Source organism: Stegostoma tigrinum, chromosome 6 (assembly GCF_030684315.1).
Source record: "Stegostoma tigrinum isolate sSteTig4 chromosome 6, sSteTig4.hap1, whole genome shotgun sequence".
NCBI classification, from domain to species: Eukaryota; Metazoa; Chordata; class Chondrichthyes; order Orectolobiformes; family Stegostomatidae; genus Stegostoma; species Stegostoma tigrinum.
The window spans coordinates 72,649,568-72,669,724 of NC_081359.1; the positions used below are offsets into that span (position 1 = coordinate 72,649,568).

A 20,157-nucleotide genomic window follows, 5' to 3' on the forward strand; every position below is an offset into this window, starting at 1 on the left:
TTTCATACTTCGTTATATTTCTTCTCAGTTTCATTGATGCCTTTTGATAATTACAGACCAGCCAAGGGTGCACTACTTCTACCCACATTTAAAGTACTGATTTATCAAACCTGTCACAAGTGACCCAACCTAGCCACAATCAAATACATCTTGAATTCAGTCTTCTCACTCATTTTGAGAACTCACTGGAGAAATTTCAATTTCTAGTAGGTTGTGTTTTTTTTAAAAAAAGACCAGAATTAATCTCTGGTTTGAAATCATGCATTGCTTCCAGAATTGAGGTTTGGGCTTCATTACCATCTCTGCTAATGAATGCATCCTTCATAAGTTGAAGGACATCACATTCATGAACACATTTAATTGTTCGGAGATCATTCTTGTGTGTCTAATATTTTGTTATTTTTATTCTCAAAGATTTTGATGCAGAATGAAGGACATGTCACCTTTTCCAGGAAGAGCAGTTCTTTTAGCATTTTCTGTCTGTGCTCAAAGTCATCTGTCACTTATTATCTCTGTTGAGTAATACTACACAGGTGCTAGGGTTCCAGAACAAGAAAATTTAGTCACAAGAGGATCTATAGCCTAGTGAGCCTGACATCTGTTGTGGACAGGTTGGTTGAGGGGATCCTGAGGGACACAATTTACATGTATTTGGAAAGGCAACAACAGATTAGGGATAGTCAATATGGCTTTGTGCATGGGAAATTATGTTTCACTATAGCTTAATTGAATTTTTTCAAGAAGACACAAAGAGGATTGATGAAGGCAGAAGGGGTGAGGTCTATATGGACTTCAGTAAAGTGTTCGACAAGGTTCGGTGTGGTAGACTGGTTAGCAAAGTTACATAAAATGGAAAATAAAAACTGGAAGAATTGCAGATACTGTAAATCAGGAACAAAAACAAAAGTTGCTGGAAAAGCTCAGCAGGTCTGACACATCTGTGAAGAAAAAAATCAGAGTTAACGTTTAGGGTCCGGTGACCCTTCCTCAAAACCCTGAGTTCTGAGGAAGGGTCACTGTTCCCGAAATGTTAACTCTGATTCTTTCTTCACAGATGCTGCCAGGCCCGCCAAGCTTTTCTAGCAATTTCTGTTTTTGAACATCAAACGGAGTGCAGGAAGAACTAACCATTTGGATACAGATCTGTCTTGAAGGTAGGATGCAGAGGATGGTGGTGGTGAGTTGCTTTTCAGACTGGACGCCCATGACCAATGGCATGCCACAGGATTGACGCTAGATACATTGCTTTTTGTCATTTACGTAAGCGATTTGGATGTGAACATAGGAGGTATGATTGCAGATGACACCAATATTGGGAGTGTAGTGAACGGGCAAGAAGTTTACCTCAGAGTACAATGGGACCTTATTCAGATGGGCTGAGGAGTGGCAGATGGATGTAAAATATAATTTAGATAAATGTAAAGTGCTGCATTTTGGAAGTGCAAATCAGGGCAGGACTTACAATCTTAATGGTAACGTCTAGGGAGTGTTGCTGAACAAAGAAACTTTGTGCAGCTTCATAGTTCCTTGAAAGAGGAGTCCCAGGTAGAAGGGATAGTGAAGAAGACTTTTGCTATGTTTGCCTTTATTGTTCAGTGCATTGAGCAGGAGTTGGGAGGTCATATTGTAGGACATTTTTGGAATGCTGCATTCAATTCTGGTCTCCCTGATATAAGAAGGATGTTGTGAAACTTGAAAAAATTTGGAAAAGATTTAAAGGATGTTGTCAGCATTGGAGGGACAGGCTGAACAGTTTGGGGCAATTTTCCCTAGACAATCAGAGGCTGAGGGGTGACCTTACAGAAGTTTATAAAATCGTGAGCCTGGATAGGGTAAATGGCGAAGGATTTTTTTCCCAGAGTAGAGGAGACCAAACCTCTAGGGCATAGGTTTAGGGTGAGTGGGGAAAGATTTAAAAGGGACCTAAGGGGCAATTTTTTTATGTAGAGAATGGTGCGTATATGGAATGAGCTGCCAGAGGAAGTGGCGGAGCCAGTTGGATGGGTATGTGAATGGATGAGTTTAGAGGGATATGGGCAAATGGGACTGGATTAATGTAGGATACCAGTTGGCATGGATGTGTTGGACAGAAGAGTCTGTTTCTATGCTGTACAACTCTATGACTCTAGTTATTGTACCTCTTGGGATTTTCAGAATAAAATTTTAATTATCAGCGATATGTAGATATTATCATAGAATCCTTAGAGTGTGGAAACAGGCACTTCAGCCCAACAAATCTACACTGGCACTCAGAGCATCCCATCCAGACCGTCCTCCTAACCAATACATCCCTGTACACTACCGGCAATTTAGCATGGCCAGCCCACCTAGCCTGCACATCTTTGGACTATGGCAGGAAACCGGAGCACCCAGAGAAAACCCACACAAACACAGGGAGAATGATGAAATTCCACACAGTCAGTTACCCAAGAGTGGAATCAAACCCAGGTCCCTGGCGCTGTGAGGCAGCACTGCTAACCACTGAGCCACCATGTTGCCCCATAACTAATGGGTTTCTAAGTAATCATTCACTTTGATGATTTCTGATAAATATTCTGATAAAGATTCTGCACCAGACTATCCTATCCGTTGGCCAATTATTGCGGTTGCTCATTTTCTAAAGATATATAACACCTTGAACCATCATACATATATTCTAAACAACAATTTGTCAACATCTATAAAAAGACGAGTTTTGCTGATGAAGCTAGAAATGAAGTAAACTTCCTTTTTCAATATAACTCTGAAGTAGTTGATTAGTACCTTCTGGAATTTTACAAAATATTTTCACCACTAGATGGTGCTACATATGCTATATGATGATATTGTTCGCAAATTTGAGTAGCTGTCATATTTACGTTGTATAAACTTTTCACATCCATAAGACAAGAGTGCAAAATTAGGCTATATGGCTATCAATGGTGTAGAGGGATATAGGCCAAATGATGGTTAATGGAACTGGATTTAGATAGGATATATGTTTGGCATGGGTGAGTTGGACCAAAGGGTCTGTTTCTGTGCTGTATATCTCTGTGACTATGACTCTAAGTGTCCTCCACTGTTCAATGGGATATGTATGATCTAATAATCCTCAACACCACATTCTAGCCTTTTCCTTATAATTCTTGATTTTCTTTCTGATTAAAAATTTGTCTCTCTCAGCCTTGAAATTATTTAATGATCTAACCTCAACAACCTTTTGTGATAAAGGATCCTATGAATTCAATACCCTCTCAAGAAATCCCACCCCATGGCTGATGAGTCAATACCCTTCCATGTTGAACACCACTTGGATGAAGTACTGAGGGTGGTGTACTCTGGTGGGGTCTCCAGTGCCCATCATGAAGAGCGACACAGTAGCAGCCCTTCTTACAGCTGCTGAAGTTCTAATGGATGTAGCTGCTAGGCTGTATCTGCAGAAAGTTGTGAGGGGGCCAGTAAGGGAAAATACATAAATAAAACAAAGAACTGAGAAAGCTGGAGATCTGAAACAAAAACAGAAGTTGCTGGATAAACTCAGCAGATCTGACAGTGTGTGGTAAGAAAGCAGAGATTTTCTGAAGGAGGGTAAAGGCCCGAAACATCAGCCTTCCTGCTCACAATGTGGTCTGCTTTACACTGGGGAGATTAAATACAGGCTAGATGACCACTTTGCATACCACCTACGTTCTGTTCATAAAAATAACCCAAGCTTCCAGTTCAATGCAATGTTCCCACACCAACATTTCTGTTGCAGTGTTCCAGCAAGCCTCAGCACAAGCTTAAAGAACAATATCTCAACTTGGGAACCCTGCAGCCTGGACTCAACATCAAGTTTAGTAACTTTAGAGTTTGATTCCATTCTTCAATGCGTTTTTACGACCCCCACCCCACACCGGGTCCTTTTATGAGATAGGTTTCTTTTAGCACAATCACCCATTCCCACATACTCCTTTGCCCATTATCACATTATATGGGTTGTAATCAGCATAACTAAACAATTTTCTCACTCTTAACTGTCATCACTTATCCTATTGATGTGATTAAAGGCTAATAAGTCCCCTTTAATCTACATCTCCGAAGACTAAAAGAAGTGATCTTAGAAATAATGAATGCATTGATGGTCATCTTCCAAATTCTAAAAGACTCTGAAACAGTTCCTGCCGATTGCAGGGTAGCTAACATTATGACCTATTTAAAAAAGGGAGGCAGAGAGAAAGCCAATAATTATAGATTAGTCTGCCTGCCATCAGTAATGGGGAAAGTGCTAGAGTCCATGATAAAAGAATTAATAGCTAAGGATTTGGAAAACAGTGGCAGAATTGGACAGAGTCAGCATGGATTTACAAAAGGGAAACCATGCTTGACAAATCTAATGGAATTCTTTGAGGATGTAACTAGTAAAGGTGATGGGGCGGAGGCAGTGGATGTGGCTTATTTGGACTTCCAGAAGACTTTTGACAAAGACCCATGTAAGAAATTAGTGTGTAAAATTAAGGTGCATGGGATTAAGGGTAGTATACTGAGATGGATGGAAAACTGATTGGCATACAGGAAACAAAGAGTGGGAATAAACTGGTCTTTTTCGAATGGCAGCTAGTGACTGATAGGGTACCATAGGACCCAGCTATTCACAATGTACATTAATGATAAAGATATAGAAACAGAATGTAATGCCTCTAAATTTACAGATAACACAAAGCTGAGTGATAAGGTGAGCTGTGAAGAGGATGGAGAGATGCTTCACTATGATTTGGACAAGTTGAGTGGGGAAATGTATGGTGGATGCAGTATAAAATGAATGAATATAAGGTTATCTACTTTGGTAGCAAAAAACAGGAAGACAAATTATTATTTCAGTGGCTATAAATTGAGAGAGTGAATGTGCAGTGTGACCAGTGTGCTCTAATACACCAATTGCTGCAAGTAAGCATGCAATTGCAGCAGGTAGTAAAAAAGGCAAATGGCATGTTGCCCTTCACAGCAAGAGGATTCGAGTACAGGAGTAGAGATATCTTACTGCAATTGTGTGTGTACTTGGTGAGACAACAACTGGAGTATTGTACATAGTTTTAGTTTATGTATTGGTGGAAGGATGTTGTTATCATTGAGAGAGTACAGTGATGATTTACCTAACGGATTTGTAGCAGGACTGACATATGAGGCAATAAAAACCGAAAGAACTGTGGATGCTGTAAATCAGGAATGAAAACTGGAAAGGCTCAGCAGGTCTGGCAGCATCTATGAAGAAAAAATCAGAGTTAACGTCTAAGGTCCAGTGACCCTTCCTCAGAACTTAAGATGATGTTGTATCGGTTCGGATTATATTTGCTGAAGTTCAGAAAGATGAAGGGAATCTCATAGAAAAGTATAAAATTCGATTAAGACTGGACAGAGTAGTTGCAGGAAGGCTGTTTCCAATGTGGGGGAATCCCAAACCATGGGTCACAGCCAAAGGATATTGGATAAACCATTTAGGACTGAGATCTGGAGAAATTTCTTCACCCAGACAAATAGAAGCCTGTGGAATTTGCTGTCATAGAAAGCAGTCAAGGCTAAAACATTGTATGACTTCCAGAAGTTGGGTATTGCCCTAAGGACTAAAGGAATCAGAAGAAATGGTGGAAAAGTAGGAACAGGCTACTGAGTTGGATGGTCAGCCATGATCATAATGACTGGTGGAACAGATTCCAAGACTTGGTCTAGAATTGGTCTATTCGTGCCTCTATTTTATATGTTTCTATGAGTCCAGTATGATGCTTCTTCAGAATTGAAAAGAACTGAGAAATGGTGTATTTTTATGCTAGTGACAAAAGAGGAGGAGCAAGTGGAAAGATGGTGGAAGGGTCATTGGACCCAAAACGTTAACTCTGATTTCTCTTCACAGATGCTGCCAGACCTGCTGAGCTTTGCCAGCAACTTTTGTTTTTGTTTTTGTTTCTGATTTACAGCATCCACAGTTCTTCTGGTTCCTGGAAAAGATAGTGAGTATGTCCAGAGAAAAAGGCAGTGATGATTGTTTGAAAATAGAGCTGGATATGAAAAAACTGGTGTAAATATTGACTGTGCAAAGAAGAAAATGGGTCTGCTTTGCTGAGACCAAAGCCAACAGCAACAACTAACACTTGAACTCCAAAATCATCACAAGTTCCGGAAGGTTTGTGTCACTCTACCAGTTGTTTCATGAAAATTGCAATTCTTCCTGAAAGTTGCCTTATGTTTTTTGAATTAGGTACATTTTCACGTCAGTTGTCCCTTACATTCATCCCAGAACCATTTTCGCAACTTGATCGTTGTTACTGGATGGTGATCAGCTTGTGTGGAGTGTCATTTCTGAATGTAATATCTAGGGATTGTCATGAGGTCAGCTGGATGCTCCAATTGTTCTGGAAACCGTGGGTTCACCCTCACTTTAAGGGTTGAAAGTATCTCGGAATCTGAGATCGTCATGGCAGATGTCGCCATCTCAATGTCTTTGCTGCCTGAAGTGGGGAATGAATTTCTTCTGAGATGCTCGAGACACAAAACACGAGCTACTAGCATTATATGCCATCTGTATCCAAGGCAGAGTTGTAGGAGGAGCTACAAAAAAAAGAACCTGCCTACGTCCTCAGACACAGGGGAGAAAAGATGTTTTGATTGTAACAAGGTCAGCCAGGTGGACCTCAGAGAATATGAATTCACTTATTGGGGCTGTTAATCTGGCTCAATCAGGGATCCTTGGCTGACAGTTAAGAACAGGAGTGTCAGGGATTCTGGTCACTCTGAGAACTGGAACAATCCAACGACTCTCCACGTGTAAATAAAGGGTGATTTGATGGTGAAATACCAGCCTCAGTGGAGTTATTTCATAGTGAATTATTGTTGGAAAGTTTATTATAATTAATGTGTTTACATTTCACAAAATATATACAAAATAAATAAATATATTAAACATCTTTTTATCTAGCTTTGTTCAAACTTACTGTATTTTGTACATTCTAAAGCATCTTCTTTCTCAGCCCTTCTTTTGTTTATTGCTCAACCTTTAAATTTCATTGCTTATGGTGATACACCTTTGGTCTCATCATTGATCTTGGTCCCAGATTCTCCGTTGCCTTTGGTATGCTATCTTACTGAGCTGAAGGTTGTAGGAACATATCCAACTAACAAGAATGCTGTGAGTGATAGAGAAAATGTTGAAGGGAAAACAAAAGGCTCAGGTTGGAATTTTCCCATTTGAAATCAGACAGGAAACAGACTGTGTCCAATTTTGGGCCCCACACCTCAGGAAGGACATACTAGCCCTGGAGCGTGTCCAGCGGAGATTCACACAGATGATCCCTGGAATGGTAGGTTTAACGTATGATGAATGGCTAAGGATCCTGGGATTGTACTCAGTAGAGTTTAGAAGGTTGAGGGGAGATCTAATAGAAACTTACAAGATAATGTATGGTTTAGAAGGGGTGGACGCTAGGAAGTTGTTTCCATTAGGCGGGGAGACTAGGACCCGTGGGCACAGCCTTAAAATTAGAGGGGGTAAATTTAAAACTGAATTAGACGACATTTCTTCAGCCAGAGAGTGGTGGGCTTGTGGAATTCATTGCCACGGAGTGCAGTGGAGGTCGGGACGTTGGATGCCTTCAAGGCAGAGATCGACAAATTCTTGAGCTCAGAAGGAGTCAAGGGCTACGGGGAGAGTGCAGGGAAGTGGAGTTGAAATGGCCATCAGCCATGATTTAAATGGCGGAGTGGACTTGATGGGCCGAATGGCCGTACGTCCACTCCTATGTCTTATGGTCTTATGGAACAGAAAGGAAAATGGTAAACACATTGGCCAGTGAACAGCATGTCCAGAAGTCCCCCTCTGTTTCCACTCTCCACCTTTTTGCAGAGGGTAGGAGAAGGAACAAGTCCTGAACGATTCTATTCCTATTAAAAAGCCCTTCTAATTTTCTGTTAGGGAACCAGAAATCATCAACTAATTGGTTTTACATCAGTTTCATGGAGATGAGGAGAGTTTTCAAAGATGAATTTTTTTAATGTCTCTTGATATTTTCAGTTAAGTACCTGCTGAGATTAGGAGTCCAGAAGTCAAGTTTTTTAGAGGCTTTAATGAGCTCTTGGTTTCATCCATTTTTTAAAATCAGTTCATAACTATTGATCATGTTTATACAGATACTCTCAAATATTTATAAGCCTATTAACAAATGGAATTCCTACCAAAACCCACAATTTTCCAAAATAAACAGCATGACAAGTCAGAGCAATGTGTAAACATTGTCAAGAGTCAAGTTGTTTATTTGTAGTATTTATGTGGTCTTGGGTTAATCAACCTTCTGAATATTTAACTAAATCTGAACAGCTGCTGGTACAAACCATCCTATATATGGTAGGGTGAGACAGAATGGGACTATAGCATATGGACAGTGTTGTGGGGAGAGGTAAATACATTTGTGATTTAACATGTACTTGAAATTCTTTTAAATACTTTTAGGCCAGAGGTGTGGAAGCAATTTCTGACTTACAAAAGTGTATAAGTGTGAGCCAACAATATTGAATCAATATGGTTAATGATGTTTGCAAAAAAAAATGAATACACAGAAATGTCTAAGAGTTGCGCTATGTTTACCATGGTAGGAAAGTGAATGGACTATGCAAGATCGAATTTCCATGGGAAAAATGCAGTGAGCCATTTCCAGTGTGTGTTTTGAAATGAATTGGATTACCCTTTATTGTAATGTGCACTTGAATGAGTGCAATGGAATGTTTGTAATGTTGCCACTTTGGCACCATCTTAGGTACAGGGTGCCTAGGTACGGAATACCTAAGTATGTGTTACAGACTTGACAGAATTTTAAAGAAAATTTCAGTAGAAGAATAAAGAACTTTTAAAAAGTGTTTGAATTTTAGTCTTTTCACCAAGTCCGTGCAGCCTTCAGAGCACTCAGGCCAAGTCTCTAGAATATGCTGGGCTTCAAAACTCAAGGCCTCACTTCCATGCCCTAAGGGCCTCAACTCTGGTCCAGGAATCACTCCTCCTGTGCTGGCTTCTGCTCCATTTGCCTCTGGGACTCACCACCCCACAGCAAACTGGCCTGGGACTCACCTCTGGGGCTCACTATGACCTTCGGCCTCCTCTATTCACCTCCAGTCAATTGAAGTCAACATTTGAAAAAAATGAGAAAAACTGCAGAGAAACTCCAGCTGGAGTATCTTACCCAGCAGCCATCTTGAAACAGTTTGGTAATAACCTGCCAATGGAGAGAGCCCAGTCCCGGGGAAGGGACAAACAACTCCATCCTGGGAGCAGGGAGACAGAATGAGAAAATGTTCTTGAAACTCTTTGCTGCTTGGAACATCTGGAGCAATGTCAAATGCAATTCATGCTGAGCAAGTCATAGCTGGTTTGTGACTGGACACCATCAGCCAGAGATGGCTTGTTTCAGAGAGATGGAAAGGAATCTTGGATGGGTACCCATTGGATCCCAGTTCAGACAGTTACTATCTGTCAGAAATGGTTTGGGAAGGATGCTGTGTCTCAAACATCGCCCATAGCACCAGAGGGAAAAAGCCAGGGTGGCATTCTAACATTAAGAATTTCCTCAATGTTAACTTCTTCAGTGGCAGGTGACTTAGGAAAAACAATAACCAGGCTGTTTCAGCGGCTTGAAGGGGGCACATTTTGGGTTCAAATTTTGATCCTGGTGGTTTAAACCTATCTAATTCTGGCAACAGTAATCTTAACCCCTTTATAACAGGGGGCCCTACCTCAAAGTAATGAAGACGTTCAATGGATTGGCCATAGTGAAATTGCTCCATTTATGCATAAGACCCAGAACAAGGGGCATATATATAAGATAATTACTAGTACATGAAATAAAGAATTGAGGTTAAGTTTGTTTATACAAAGTAGGGAAAATGTGGAGCTTGTTGCCGCAGAGTGGTTGAAGCTTAATGATTTAATTCTTTGTGAGAATGCTTTATGTAAGATGGCAGCAAGGTAGGTTGCTCCATTCGGAGCTCCACTCTGCTCACCAGTTCCCTTTCCTTTCTTCTTCTCTTCTTCGTCCCTCTCCTCTCTGCAGTAATTCTATTCCCCCACATCCTCCCCTTTTAACTACCTACCTAAGGAGCCAGGAAGAGTCAGTTCATGACTAGAAACCATGTGGCGGCAGGTGAACACATGGACCATGACCTGCAGCAACAGCAGATCAAGCATGGGCTGGAGCGATGGCGGCGGATCAAGAGTGGGCCAATTCGGCGGTGATAGCGGGCCGGTGAGGTGGCGGCAGTCGGTGGTGAGAGTGGGCCGGTGACGGGGCAGCAGTTGATGGTGACAATGGGCCGGTAAGGTGGAGGCAGTCGATGGTGACAATGGGCCAGTGAGGCGGCGGCAGTCGATGGTGACAATGGGCCAGTGAGGCGGCGGCAGTCGATGGTGAGAGCGGGCCGGTGAGGTGGCGGCAGTCGGCAGTGAGAGCGGGCCGGTGAGGTGGCGGCAGTCGGCAGTGAGAACGGGCTAGTGAGGCGGCGGCAGTCGATGGTGAGAGCGGGCCAGTGAGGCGGTGGCAGTTGGCGGTGAGAGCGGGCCGGTGAGGTGGCGGCAGTCGGCAGTGAGAGCGGGCCAGTCACAGGGCTGGTGGCGGGAGCGGGCCTTTTGCATGATGGTGGCAGCAGCCTTTTGGATGGCCTAGCAATTGGAGTGGCTCCTGCACCGTTGTGGAGATGGGACCTGGGACTCTGATCTGGCCTGTTGTTTTCTTGCTTATCTTCTGGCTTTGTTAAATTGTTCTAGTTTTTGTATTCAAGTGGGCACCGATGAATGGCAACTTTGTGCACTTTTCACTGTACTTACGTATTTCTATACTTAGTACATGTGACAAATTAATCTAATTATTTGAAGGGAAAGGAAACAGAGGGATGTTTGTGCAAGATGGGAACAAATAATTAGAATAGGAGTATGCTTATGTACAGAATAAATATTGACCTGAACTTACGCTTAGTGAACTATTTTTGCACTGTTAGTTCTAATAATTAAATGCAATCTTTGGATTACATAACAATGCTTCTTGTCAATGCATGACACTTTAAAAGTAAATAGATTAGTTTTGGAGAAAATGTAAAGTCGTAACTTATGTGGTGGCTATGTAAGTGGTATTTTCAACCCACAGGATGCTATTGTCAGGTCAGAAGGATGTTCTATCTGCCATACAATTGGGCAATGCCATAAATGAAATTCAGTGCCAGATCTGTGTCAGCTACATAGGTCGTACATCCCAGTGATTGGCTGATTGAATCAAATTGTTGTCTCAGTTGTTCACTAAGAGCAGTGTTCAGATCATACTTAACCAAGTTATGCTTGCAAAATTCGAAACAAAATAATTTCTTCTTAGATGTGATTCTGTGATTGGGCAGTGCTAGCTGAACAATCCTGAATGTAAAATATAATGAACTATACTAACTATACTAACAACAAATTTATAATAATGTCAAGCTTGTAACATGGTTCATTACACTTTCTAGAAATAAAATACATTCATACGTAAGAACCTGTGTGAAAAGGAATATGTTCAAGCACAGTGTCTTTTTGGAATGGCCCAGGAGGTTAGGGAGCTTATAGAACCCTGTTGCTTTCTCCAGAGCAAATTCCTGGTCATTAAGAATCAACTTGCCAACAACCATCACCCTGTTTTCCCATATTGTAAATTGTCATGCTCATTTGAAATTTGACATTTTTGAGTTTGTTTTCCACAGTGCAAGATGGAAATCGTTCACAGCATCATTTCTGCAATTCAAGTTCTCTCCTACCATGTGTGAAAATATGAATTTTGTTGGGGAGGTGGGTACACATTGTAGGGGGAGAGTGAGTGAAGGAAGACGTTGCAGGCGATGGTGATGGAAGTAGAGCATGAATCATGGTGGAAGGTGGGCATTCTAGCAGAAATTGAGTAAGTGTGAGGTGGCAGAGGGAAGATGGCGGTACCCTGACGAAGCAGAGAGATCACTGACATCCATTAAATATTGTTGTGCATTCGTCCAGACTGTGATGACCACAATGACCATGGTGATGACCTTGTACCAGATTGCTAGGGTCTGTTGATGTGGTATCTGCTGGCAATCCAAGGTGATAAAGATGTCCCTCCTCTGCACCCTTCCATTGATCAGGAACTCCAGCTTCCTGTCCACAAAGCAGATGTCAATGTTCTCTGCCATATCCAGGGAAAAGTTGATGAATTATGCAGTGCAACTCTAAACTACCACCATATGGCCAGGTTCTCAGTGGTGTTGTAAAGATAGCAATGGTGCCAGGGATTCCAGTCTATTTCAGGATATTCTGGCAGTGACAAGTTTCTCCAGCTACTGCAAGTGATAGGGGCAGGCTGACGTCAGATGAAAAAGTGCCATGGCAGCATGATATGTAATTAATAGGGTGAGTCTGAGAAAACATGCCAAGAAATTTCGCTAGGGCTCATGGACAGAAATTTTTTGTGAACCTCGATGGAATTAACCTTTAACCATAATATCAGAAGATTCAGCCCTGTGCTTGTATTTTTTTGAAATATAGTAAAATCATGTGTAATTCTGCTGTCTAAAACAAGATTTCTTGTTGAAATCTTCATGTAACAATCTTAACAATGATCTGAGACAGAGGACCTCAACCTAAGTAAGAGGGCTATTTCTAAATCAAAGCTATGTTCGAATGTCTGACTAGATTTAAGATGGTTCATTATATTTTGAATAGTCATAGCAAGATGTTTGCTTCATTTTCTTGTAATTCGGAAGTGATAAGGATGATTGAGATACTGAAGATCTGGCCAATCGAGAAAAACCGTCAGATGCTACTTTCACTAAAAGACAGTTGACATTGGGACCTATTTGGGACTTTCAAGCATGTATGTCAATGAAATTGATACTGTCACAAACCTATCTATGGCCAAAGTGAAAACTTTGCTCCTCATAAATCATTATCATAATACATTTAGACTCCATTTTGGGATCTTATCTGTTCTCATTACTAACAAGAACATTAAACAATGCTTATGTCAAATATTCCATTGATGTATTCCAAAAAAAACCTAAAGCATTATTTGTTTATATCACTGTGCACATCCTATGACCAAATTTTCAGAAAGTATTGATGAAAAAGACACATTTTATTGAAGATTTTCACCTTGCAATCATCAAGACATTCATAAGAATACCAGTGTAAAGGAGATCAATATTTTAAACAGAGATGAAAGTGCTGATTGTTTACAAATTGTTCTTATTTGTAGAGGCAACACCATAGAAAATGCACCAGATAGATGATGACTGACAGTTAACTTCCAAACTATCTTTATATTTAAACCAGGTGGATATACTCTGGTCAAGGTATTTTCCCAAACCAGCAAATGACTATCAACTACACTGTTATTTGAAATGGACACAATGTGTCTCTCTCTGTCTGGAAAGGGTAGGCTTCTGTGTGCTTATATTCAGTTTCCAGTACACACTTAGTGCATTACACTGTGAGCCTGACTGATAATTGACACTGAGTACTGTTTCTGGAACAAGGAACATGGTGACATATATGATCATAAAGCGCAGCTAATCAACTGACATTGCACCTACCTTTATTGATCATGTGAGGTCTTTAAACCTTTCTTGATATTAAAATAATGTTTTGTGATCTCAATCATAGCCAGGGAATCCTTTGCACAGTTTGTGCAGCTACACCTGATGGCTTCTTCATTGATAACACAACAATTGCTTCACTCCTTCCTCTAATTTATGACTGGAGACTTCAACATCAGGTCTTGAATGCTCTTCCCTTCCATTGTGATTGCCATTTCATTCCCTGTAGCAATAACCAACTTCTATTTTTAACTAGGTGGGGCTCTTTAAATGTGATGATTATGCCTTCGCTCTGCTATGTTTCCGAATTTCCCTTTCCATTCTGACACAACGCTGGTTAAACATACACTATTGTCCCATTAGCAGTATGAAAGTTATCAGAGCTCATGACTGTCAGAAGATTTATCACTATTTAAACAGCGTCTCAGCAGGCAATGAGCTCAGGAATTTTGATTTACCAGCAACATTGAACTGAGAAAATCCACGCCAGCGGATATTTCATTTTATCTGAATGTTCGTAATAAAATTCTTCCACTTGTGTGTCCTTGAAACACACTGTTATGACTAGATGCAATCACAAAGTACTTATAGTTCCGTGCATCTATTTTCATTAAGTTTAAGCACTTGGCATTGGAAATAGATATCTACATTACAGAAAATACACAAGTCTCAGTTATTGAAGGTTATTCCTGCCTTGGCCAAATGAACTAGGCAAGATTATTCACCAGGTTTATCCACTGTCCCATTTTGTTTTATATTTCCACTAAAAGAGCTCCTTACAATTAGAACTTGAATGAAATAGCCTTTCAGTGATAATGGGAACTGCAGATGCTGGAGAATCCAAGATAATAAAGTGTGAGGCTGAATGAACACAGCAGGCCCAGCAGCATCTCAGGAGCACAAAAGCTGACGTTTCGGGCCTAGACCCTTCATCAGAGAGGGGGATGGGGTGAGGGTTCTGGAATAAATAGGGAGAGAGGGGGAGGCGGACCAAAGAAGGAGAGAAAAGCAGATAGGTGGAGAGGAGAGTATAGGTGGGGAGGTAGGGAGTCCAGATAGGTCAGTCCAGGGAAGACGGACAGGTCAAGGAGGTGGGATGAGGTTAGTAGGTAGGAGATGGAGGTGCGGCATGGGGTGGGAGGAAGGGATGGGTGAGAGGAAGAACAGGTTAGGGAGGCAGAGACAGGTTGGACTGGTTTTGGGATGCAGTGGGTGGAGGGGAAGAGCTGGACTGGTTGTGTGGTGCAGTGCGGGGAGGGGACGAACTGGGCTGGTTTTGGGATGCGGTGGGGGAAGAGGAGATTTTGAAGCTGGTGAAGTCCACATTGATACCATTGGGCTGCAGGGTTCCCAAGTGGAATATGAGTTGCTGCTCCTGCAACTTTCGGGTGGCATCATTGTGGCACTGCAGGAGGCCGATGATGAACATGTCATCTAAAGAATGGGAGGGGGAGTGGAAATGGTTTGCAACTGGGAGGTGCAGTTGTTTATTGCGAACCGAGCGGAGGTGTTCTGCAAAGCGGTCCCCAAGCCTCTGCTTGGTTTCCCCAATGTAGAGGAAGCCACACTGGGTACAATGGATGCAGTATACCACATTGGCAGATGTGCAAGTGAACATCTGCTTAATATGGAAAGTCATCTTGGGGCCTGGGATAGGGGTGAGGGAGGAGGTGTGGGGGCAAGTGTAGCATTTCCTGCGGTTGCAGGGGAAGGTGCCGAGTGTGGTGGGGTTGGAGGGCAGTGTGGAGCGAACAAGGGAGTCACGGAGAGAGTGGTCTCTCCGGAAAGCAGACAGGGGTGGGGTTGGAAAAATGTCTTGGGTGGTGGGGTCGGATTGTAGATGGCGGAAGTGTCGGAGGATGATGCGTTGTATCCGGAGGTTGGTGGGGTGGTGTGTGAGAACGAGGGGGATCCTCTTTGGGCGGTTGTGGCGGGGGCGGGGTGTGAGGGATGTGTTGTGAAGGATGTCCTCACCCTCAACAACTTCTCTTTCGATTCCTCCCACTTTCTACAGACTAAGGGGGTGGCCATGGGCACCCGCATGGGCCCCAGCTATGCCTGCCTCTTTGTAGGTTATGTGGAACAGCCCCTCTTCCGCACCTACACAGGCCCCAAACCCCACCTCTTCCTCCGTTACATTGATGACTGTATCGGCGCCGCCTCTTGCTCCCCAGAGGAGCTCAAACAGTTCATCCACTTCACCAATACTTTCCACCCCAACCTTCAGTTCACCTGGGCCATCACCAGCACATCCCTCACCTTCCTGGACCTCTCAGTCTCCATCTCAGGCAACCAGCTTGTAACTGATGTCCATTTCAAGCCCACCGACTCCCACAGCTACCTAGAATACACCTCCTCCCACCCACCCTCCTGCAAAAATTCCATCCCCTATTCCCAATTCCTCCACCTCCGCCGCATCTGCTCCCACGATGAGGCATTCCACTCCCGCACATCCCAGATGTCCAAGTTCTTCAAGGACTGCAACTTTCCCCCCACAGTGGTCGAGAACGCCCTTGACCACGTCTCCCGCATTTCCAGCAACACATCCCTCACACCCCGCCCCCGCCACAACCGCCCAAAGAGGATCCCCCTCGTTCTCACACACCACCCCACCAACCTCCGGATACAACGCATCATCCTCCGACACTTCCGCCATCTACAATCCGACCCCACCACCCAAGACATTTTTCCATCCCCACCCCTGTCTGCTTTCCGGAGAGACCACCCTCTCCGTGACTCCCTTGTTCGCTCCACACTGCCCTCCAACCCCACCACACCCGGCACCTTCCCCTGCAACCGCAGGAAATGCTACACTTGCCCCCACACCTCCTCCCACACCCCTATCCCAGGCCCCAAGATGACTTTCCATATTAAGCAGAGGTTCACCTGCACATCTGCCAATGTGGTATACTGCATCCATTGTACCCAGTGTGCCTTCCTCTACATTGGGAAAACCAAGCAGAGGCTTGGGGACTGCTTTGCAGAACACCTCCGCTCGGTTCGCAATAAACAACTGCACCTCCCAGTCGCAAACCATTTCCACTCCCCCTCCCATTCTTTAGATGACATGTTCATCATCGGCCTCCTGCAGTGCCACAATGATGCCACCCGAAAGTTGCAGGAGCAGCAACTCATATTCCACTTGGGAACCCTGCAGCCCAATGGTATCAATGTGGACTTCACCAGCTTCAAAATCTCCCCTTCCCCCACCGCATCCCAAAACCAGCCCAGTTCGTCCCCTCCCCACACTGCACCACACAACCAGCCCAGCTCTTCCCCTCCACCCACTGCATCCCAAAACCAGTCCAAACTGTCTCTGCCTCCCTAACCTGTTCTTCCTCTCACCCATCCCTTCCTCCCACCCCAAGCCGCACCTCCATCTCCTACCTACTAACCTCATCCCACCTCCTTGACCTGTCCGTCTTCCCTGGACTGACCTATCTGGACTCCCTACCTCCCCACCTATACTCTCCTCTCCACCTATCTTCTTTTCTCTCCATCTTTGGTCCACCTCCCCCTCTCTCCCTATTTATTCCAGCACCCTCACCCCATCCCCCTCTCTGATGAAGGGTCTAGGCCCGAAACGTCAGCTTTTGTGCTCCTGAGATGCTGCTGGGCCTGCTGTGTTCATTCAGCCTCACATTTTATTATCTTGGAATAGCATTTCATTTCATTTTTCATGCTTCAACTTTCATCCAATGCAAGAAGAACATTTCACATTTAATGATTCCACTCTGAAATCTATTAGTTAGTAAGTTAATTTAGACAAATCCAAAAAGTATCCTATAGACAGATGGTTTTGCTTTAGTGATATCTCCATGAATTCACAACACCTTTGGTCCATCGTATCAATGTCAGTTCTTTGTTTGCATAATTACTCTTGTCCTACACTCTATCCTTGGCCCTGCATTGTTTAAAGAAATAAAATAGTATAAACTTGAAATCTGAAATAAATTCAGCAAGTGCTGCAAAAACATAGCCACTCTGCTAGCATGTAGAAATAGAACAGGATTAACATTTTGATCTCAATATGACATTTCTTCGGAACTCTGTATCTTCTTATACTGCTATTTATTAAATTTGCACTTAAAAGATAGAGTGGAACTACCCTCAAAATAATAATTTGCATGCTTCAACAGCACAATAAGTATTAATGTTTCTCATAACTATCTCCTCACTTTCGGAAAAATTTAACTTGATGGTTCCTCTTCACTGAATCCCAACCAAAGGAAAATGACCTTTCCCTTCTCAATCAATAAACATTTCTCAGAATTCTAAAGCCTCTGATACATCTTCTGTTAGTGCTCCAGCAGAAGTAGTCCAAGTGTCTCATGTTTCTCCTCCCAACTACAGTTTTCCATTCTGTAGATCAATCTGGTATATCTATGCAATTGCCCTATATGACTTAAATACACTTTCTGAAATAAGGTGCCGAAAATTATACCCCGTGCTGCCGAATCAATATCCTGTAAATTTATAACAGTTTGATTCATGTGCCCAATGCATCAGAAATTGGTGCTGGCATTTTTCTATCAGTATGATAAAAGCAAATGGGGCTGGATTTTTGCAGCTTTTTCATTGACTTTGTTCAGATTTAGATTTAGAGATTTTATTGTCATATGTACTCGAGTACAGGAATACAGTGAAAAGTGTACAAAGTCGCCATTCTCCAATGTCATCTTGGTATTGAAATGACAGGATTAAAAACAGAAGCAGAAATAAAAGAAACATTCAAAAGAAAAGGAAATGTCCAGATCACTCCGCCACCTCCACCATGAGTCCTCACAGAGCCCATCCCTCAGTCTGCAAACACCACCATCCCTGCCATAATGGTACCCAGACCCAGCCATAGCCTGGAGCTGCACTGTTGCCGCTGGAACTGTATTGCCACTTTTCAGTACCATCTTACCTCCATTGACATCATCGCTGCCAGGTCCTGAACTGGGCTCAAACTCCATACTGGGCCCACCATGCCAAAACAACTGCTCCAGGAACAGCAGTGATTTTATTTGGTTTTTGAATGCTGACAGAAGTTTGAATGCATTAATTGGTTGTGGAAGAGAAGAAGGGTCTAGGCCCAAAATGTCAGCCTTCCTGCTCCTCTGATGCTGCTTGGCCTGCTGTGTTCATCCAGCTCTACACCTTGTAATCTCAGACTCTCCAGCATCTGTAGTTCCTATTATCTCTCAAACAATTTTAACCCCACTGCGAAGCCTCTTCTAAGGATGCCTACGCTGAAGAAGTTACCCTCCTCCCTCCAGAAAAACCTCAGCGGATCTCTCTCACACTGCAACTCTCTCGTAATCTCTTCAGCCTTGAAACTGCTCGACCACATCCTGAAGCAAACCAGGTACTACAGCCACATCACCTTCACCTTTGTCCCCCCTCCACCCACTCATCAACAAATACCTGTCACGTTTGGACATTGAGCAGTTTTTACCTGTCTATCTCCTCTCCACCAATCTTCTCCTCTATCCATCTTCTATCCGCCTCCCCCTCTCTCCCTATTTATTTCAGAATTCCCTCCCCCTCCTGCATTTCTGAAGCAGGGTGTGGGCCCAAAATGTCAGCCTTCCTGCTCCTCTGATGCTGCTTGGCCTGCTGTGTTCATCCAGCTCTGCACCTTGTTATCTTAAATGCTGAAGAATTTGTTTTTGATGATAGAAGCAAATGTGCAGGCACCATGCAGTTCCTCAGGTTTGGAGGTGGTAGAGGCTGGTGCAAATTACCCAAATAAAACTATGGAAAGATCTGAAGGAAGACCAAGGATAGACTTGGGAAAGGTAAGAAAATCCTGGATTTGCTGAATTTGTAAATGTTACAGGTAGAAAAGCAGCTGAGGAGAACTTTTCAGAAATTGATGCTTGGCAGTAAGCAAATGAGTGGAACTTTGGACAGTGGGGGGATAAATTATTGAGGCACGTGGGACACATTTTGCAACTTAGAGATAAACGGGAAATCTCATGCCAGGAATATAATAAAGTAACTTGAGGCTGCACATCATCAGCTCAAACCATGCTTACAGTCTGGGAAGTAAAGCTCCACAGTCAAACAGATACCTGGAACCAGTTAGCTTCAGTTGTGTTACTTTTGAGTAGTAGGAAATTCCAAATTATCTAATATTTCATGTTATACAAACTTTAAGATAGTACAGTGTATCACTGGAATTAGTAGAGTAAATATGGTGTTTCTGTAATTAACTTAATTTTTTAGTGGATGTTGTTATTTTGCGATTAGGGCCGAAGGGCCTGTTCTGTGCTGTCTTGTTGTATGTAAAAACAGTAAATAGTTATCAGATCATAAGAAATAGGAACAGTAGTAATCCGATCACCTTGGAGCCCGCTCTTCCATTCAATAGGATCACGGCTGATCCAAAATTTCTCACATTCAGTTTCCTTTCTGCTTTCCCCACAATCCTTGATTCTCCAACTGATCAAAAATCTGTCTATCTCAGCTTTCAGGACACTGCCTTACAGCTTTCTTTGGCAGGGAGTTCCAAAGACCCTCAAGTTTCCAAGAGAAGGAATTCCTCCATACCTCAGTCTTAAATTGACACCCTTTCTTTCTGAGACTATGTTCTCT

General features: G+C 42.9%; 1 protein-coding gene across 1 annotated transcript; it reads right to left on the minus strand.

Moving 5' to 3' along the window:
* Window positions 1–10,104: 10,104 nt before the first annotated feature.
* LOC132209793 (uncharacterized) lies at window positions 10,105–18,533 on the minus strand. The gene is made up of 3 exons (XM_059646968.1): window positions 18,485–18,533; window positions 11,971–12,167; window positions 10,105–10,752 (listed from the first exon to the last, which is right to left on the minus strand). Exons 1-3 carry the CDS (start codon window positions 18,531–18,533, stop codon window positions 10,105–10,107), a joined length of 894 nt encoding a protein of 297 aa, XP_059502951.1.
* Window positions 18,534–20,157: the final 1,624 nt, after the last annotated feature.

Bases quoted from the DNA above. Each gene is read 5' to 3' on its own strand.
- LOC132209793 (XM_059646968.1), bottom strand. From the start codon at position 18,533: ATGGAGTTTGAGCCCAGTTCAGGACCTGGCAGCGATGATGTCAATGGA. The intron at 12,168-18,484 runs GTAAGATGGTAC...TGGATATGGCAG, and splicing joins CAGCGATGATGTCAATGGAG to AGAACATTGACATCTGCTTT. The intron at 10,753-11,970 runs GTCAGTGATCTC...TACAAAAACTAG, and splicing joins CACAACAATATTTAATGGAT to AACAATTTAACAAAGCCAGA.